At 56.3% G+C, this 5,338-nt stretch overlaps 1 protein-coding gene across 4 annotated transcripts in view; it reads left to right on the top strand.

Moving 5' to 3' along the window:
- Window positions 1–6: 6 nt before the first annotated feature.
- Window positions 7–5,338, top strand: part of LOC109293764 (Golgi integral membrane protein 4-like) — a 93,500-nt gene continuing 88,168 nt past the window's right edge. For all 4 annotated transcript variants that reach the window (XM_019511859.1, XM_019511862.1, XM_019511860.1 and 1 more), the window contains exon 1: window positions 7–206. In XM_019511859.1, coding sequence (XP_019367404.1) covers window positions 20–206 — 187 coding nt within the window. In that variant the 5' untranslated portion in view covers window positions 7–19. The remainder of the gene's footprint in view (window positions 207–5,338) is intronic.

Genomic DNA, 5,338 nt, shown 5'->3' with positions numbered 1-5,338 from the left:
GGGCTGTAGCCGGGCGGCCATGGGCACCGGCATGTGCTCGCGGCGGCAGAAGGGGCTGCTGCAGACCGGCTTCTGCCTGGCGGCGCTGGCTTGCCTGGGCGCCGGGGCTTTCCTCTACGGCCACTTGCAGCGGAGGGTGCGCGGCGCCGAGGCGCTGGCTCTCAAGCACCGGCAGCAGCAGGAGGCTCTGTCCGCCCAGCTGCAAGGTGAGTGCGGCGGCCCCTCGGCGCCGGACCGCCCCCAGTGCCCATCCGGGCTCGGGCTCGGGCTCTTGGACCAGCTCAAACCCTTGGGAAAATGCTTCTCCGCCAGCTTGCGGGATGCCTGCCCTTCGTGGGGCCGAGGAAGCTTCCCTAAGTGTGTGGCTGGGTCCTGGCTGCAGGCTGGGGGAGATGCTGGCTTGGGGTTGGGAGCAGGGGGACTGCCCCCCTTCAGGGAGGGAGCCGCGGAGGGGTGCTGAGAGCTCTTGTGGGATGGGCTGGGCGTTTCTGAGAGCCCGCAGGCAGCAAACTTTGCCTCCGCCCCACAAAAAACAAACCCGTCTGCCAGCTTGGGGGGTTTCAGGAGAGGGCAGAGGTGGAAGGTGCACAGGGCTGCGTCTGAGCTCTCCCTCTTCCAGACGGTCCCTTCCAGGCTTCCCGTCGCGCTGCCAAAACTACAGTCGAAACGCTGGCACCTCCCCTAGATCCTGAGCGTGCCTGTGGCTTTTTTCGTGGAGGGGCTTGTTCCATAAGGGGAGGCCAGGGGTGCGGGTCGTGGTCCGGAGGGATGAGCTTGGCGGTAGGTTCATGCCAGTGCATGTGCCTGCACCAAGCCCAGAGTCTCAAGGTCAGAAGAATCTTTGAAACCCATTTCTCCTGATAAATAATAGACGAGACTCCAGCCGCGGAGGCCAGCTGTTTCTCAGGCCGACATCCAACGCTGCATCTGCTCCAGCCTCCCTTGCATATTAGCGTAGCATCTCCCTACCAGAGCCTGCATTGCCAGGAAACTCTGCAGATCCCAGCTCCGTCACTGGCTCGCGGGCACTCTTCCTCCTGGGCTAAGCTGTCACGTGTGCGCGTGTGTGCAGTGTGTAACACTGAGCACATGGAGGAACGCGTGTGCAGTTTGGCGCACAGGCTTCTTGCGACCCGGGCTCTCTGTCCCCATCAGCAAAGTGGGTGGAGGAGTTTCCTACACGTCTCCCAGGGGCGCAGGAGGCTGTAGAGCTGCCGTGTGCTGTGTGTGCGCCCAGCGCTGCTTTGTGATGGACCCTTTCTGCTCATCCTTGTGGCATTTCCAGCGCGAGCATCTTCAGCAGAGTCCCAGCAGCTGTCTGAACCCCCGGTCAGAGGCCGCAGCTCTCCGGCGCAGGGTTCAGCGGTGCAAACATAGCCCGTGCATCCCACTGAGCGCTGGCGGTGGATGGGGGTATACAAATGGGCAGAGGCCCTCCATCTCAGGCCCTGCCAGCTCGGTGAGCGGGACTGAGGAAGCAAGCAACTCGGAGCCAAAACAATTTTCCATCCGAACAGAGTTTGTGCGCGAAAGATGGAGGCGCAGCGAGTAGCCTGTTGCTGGCGCCGCTAACTCACTCGCAACCCACCCAGGAGTAAATACAGCCATTGCCATGGAAACCCTCTTTATTTTGAGAACGTGGCCAGTTATTTTAGCCAGGGGAAAAAAAAACTTGGATTCAGGTTTGAGAAACCGAGTGGCTGGGCACCTACGAAGCAGCGATGTGACGGTGGCACATCTCGCTGCGGGTCTTGTGCGGTCTCCCCGGCCCTCTACCAGCAGCGTTGGCCCGGTACTGAAAGCAGAAGGGCAGTCATCAGTTTTTCCGGGTTCTTCCCAGCTCTGCTGCTGCGGCTTTGAGCATTACTGACTTCACGCCCCTCTCCGTTAAATAGGCACAGGATTTCACAGGGAGAGCAGGAGGCTGGAATAGGCTGTGTTTATCCAGCGCTTTACATAATGCTGGGCATCCGTCAAGTATTTCCTGTTCTCCCTGTGGCCAGCACAGCAAGTGGTCAACATTGCTGGCTCCCACGAATAGTTTTAAAGCAAAACACTGGGCTAAAAATTACGGTGGGGGGAGGAGGAAAGCAAGGGGAGGAAGTGAGACTTTTTAAGCCTTAGGGACACTTTCTCCTGGGGGGGGAAACATGGCAGCCTCCAGACCTGGCTACTGTTGTGAAAGGAAGAAGAGCCTGGGGCTTTCTCTGGGTGGGCACAACTCCTGCCCGACCTCCTGGGCCCAGGCTGGCACGTGTAACCCTGAGTGCTGGCTCACCCTCCCTGGCATGCAGGCGCAGGATGCAGCCAGGAGCTGGCTGGTCCTGCTAATGCTATAACTAGTGTGGGCTGCCAGTGAGGGGGCAAAATCCAGGACTTGCCCCTGGATGGCTCACAGCCCCACAAGTTGTCTGTGCCCCTTGTGATGCAGGGAGTGTGGCCAGCTCTGGGTACCCAGGCTAGACCCGGTATAGTGCTGCGTGACTGTGCTGGCACTCACTTTCAAGTCATGGGGTTGGGGTCCACGAGACATGAGTCTGGACAAGAGTTTTGGAGGCAATCTGCCTGGATGCACATGGGTGGCTCTTGTGAGGGTCTGGCCCCCACAAAGCCATGCAGTTCTGTGAAGTTTTCTGGCACGTGGCTTTAAGATCCTGTTCTCCCAACCCTCATGTGAGTGGGGCCAGGGAGCAGATGTCTGGCACGGATTCAGCTGCAGTTCCCTCCCTTGTGCTCTGACCTCTCTTCCAGACTGTCAGGTCCCCTCGCATGGTAACTCAGCTCCCAGGCCAGGAGGATCCCCCACTGGGGTCCCCCAAGGCTCTGTCCTTGGGCCAACATTATTGAACATCTTCATCAGTGATGTGGACCTTGAAGTTAGAAGCAAACTGGCCAAGTTCGCTGATGACACCAAACTCTGGGGTAAAGCATCCACACCCGAGGGCAGGAGGGTGATCCAGGCTGACCTTGACAGGTTCAGAAAATGGGTGGACGAGAGCCTGATGGTGTTTAACACCGAAAAATGCAAGGTTCTCCACCTTGGGAGGAAAAACCTGCAGCATCCTTATAGGCTTGGCAGTGCTACGCTGGCTAGCGCTACAGATGAAAAGGATTTGGGGGTCATGATTGACCACAAGATGAACATGAGCCTTCAATGCGATGCTGCGGCTAGTAAAGCGACCAAAACGCTGGGTTGCATCCATAGATGCTTCTCGAGCAAATCCAGGGACGTCATTCTCCCCTTGTACTCGGCCTTGGTGAGGCTGCAGCTGGAGTACTGCATCCAGTTTTGGGCTCCACAACTCAACAAGCATATGGAGAAGCTTGAGAGAGTCCAGAGAAGAGCCACGCGCATGATCAGAGGTCAGGAAAACAGACCTTACGACAACAGGCTGAGAGCCACGGGACTCTTCAGCCTGGAAAAGCACAGGCTCAGGGGTGATGTGGTGGCTGCCTATAAGTTTATCGGGGTGACCACCAGGATCTGGGGGAACATCTGTTCAGAGTGCCCCAAGGGATGACAAGGTCGAATGGTCACAAGCTCCTCCAGGACCATTTCAGGCTGGACATAAGGAAGAACTTCTTCACTGTCCGAGCCCCCAAGGTTTGGAATAGACTGCCGCCAGAGGTGGTTCAGGCACCTACTTTGAACTCCTTCAAGGGAAATTTGGATGTTTATCTTGCTGGGATCCTATGACCCCAGCTGACTTCCTGCCCCTGGGGCGGGGGGCTGGACTTGATGATCTTTTGAGGCCCCTTTCAGCTCGAATGTCTATGAAATCTATGAAATCCAGGGGTGACCGTCTGGATACATTGCTCCCTTTCCAGCGCCTTGGCAGCTGGCATGGGCTTTCTCTTCCCCCCCACCTCCACCCCCAGCCATCGCTCGTGATTAGAGAGAGCTGTGAGTTAATGCTGGCGCCTGCTCTGTTTTGCAATCTGCTCCTTTTCGCGTGATTCCCTGAAAGCAGCTGCGGCTTGGCATTTGGGGTGGGCGGGTGTCTGTGGCGGAGGTGGCAGGGAAGTCCTGGGTGGCTAGTAGGGATGTGAATGAAGGAGGACTCGACTGATCCCTGAGACAGAGAGGCTACCAGCAGGAGGAGACATTATCTGGGTGATCAGCTCTGTGGTGGGTGGAGCCCAGGGCGCATTACAGCACTGAAGTTTGGGTGGGTTTTTGTGGGCTGAAAAACTGCATACTTTGCAGCAATGAGCAAGGCATGTGGTTGCCTACACAGCAATTGCCTTCGCTCGTCCTAGCAAACGGCACGCCACGTCTACCTATAACACACCTAGGGCTATGTTGGAGCTTCACAGCTGCTGCAATGGTGCCCTTATAAGGGCTCTGTTGAAGGCAGGGAGAGCCCCAACACTCCTGCTCCAGGACCGCAGGCTCCTGACCTCTCGAGTTAAAGGAGACTCAGTTAGCTCTTTGCTATATAGGGCATATGTTACGTGGTTGCACTTCTTTGATTCCTTCCAGTGGGGTCAGGAGGAAACCGCCTTCCCAGATCACGACACCACTTTTTGCATCATAAACTGTAGATTTTAATGAAGGGATTTTTATTTAAGGCAAAGCACATGGTGTCACTAGATCCCGGAGGATTCAGAACAATCTGTGAGAGGAAAAAATAGGCCGTGAGCAACAGCCAAGTCGGCCTGACTTTCGGGGAGTTCAGTTATCTCCCCATCTGAACTGAGGAAGTGCCTTCCAAGAGGCCTTGGAGGGTCCTCAAGACAACAGGTGCATAATGGCAAGAAGCTGCCAGGAAAAGAAAGTTGGGGGTAGGAGGGTGATCTTTTCTTAAACAGCCAACCTCCGCACACACAGAAAGGAGAACATCCTGGAGCTCCAGGAAACGGCAGGCAGTCGGTTCTATTCAGCAGCTCCAGTCTTTGCACTTCAGTTGCTTTGGCAGCATGTGACACTGCTTTAGCCCTGGAAATCTGGCCGGACTCCAGCTTGGGTAATTACTCTCCAGCCTCCCTCCTATAATTGCAAATGGCTGCAGAGTTCTTCGCTCCCTCCCCTCTAAGGTTGCATAGAGGGACTGATAAATCACGGCTGTGTTCCACCCCAGATGTGGGGGAAGCGGTTCCTTTGTGCGGTTCCTTGGAGCTTTCTTTGGGCAAAGTTTGGTCCCTGTTTGCACTTATTATTTGGGACAGAAGGCCATTCTCCGAGTGTGGGGAAGGCTTCTCTTGATGCTGATGGGGCAGGAGAGCCTGGGGGTCCTTGTTTGGATCAGAGCCTGTGCAGTGTGAAGCATGCATCTTGCCTAGAAAAAGGCCTAGCTTGCCAAGCCTGCATGAAGATTTTTGGATCCGCCTGAGTTTC

Source organism: Gavialis gangeticus, unplaced genomic scaffold, assembly GCF_001723915.1.
Source record: "Gavialis gangeticus isolate Ggan-Ray unplaced genomic scaffold, GavGan_comp1, whole genome shotgun sequence".
NCBI lineage: Eukaryota > Metazoa > Chordata > Crocodylia > Gavialidae > Gavialis > Gavialis gangeticus.
The sequence above is the reverse complement of the archived record's forward strand: the minus strand, read 5'-3'. Positions and strand labels throughout refer to the sequence as shown.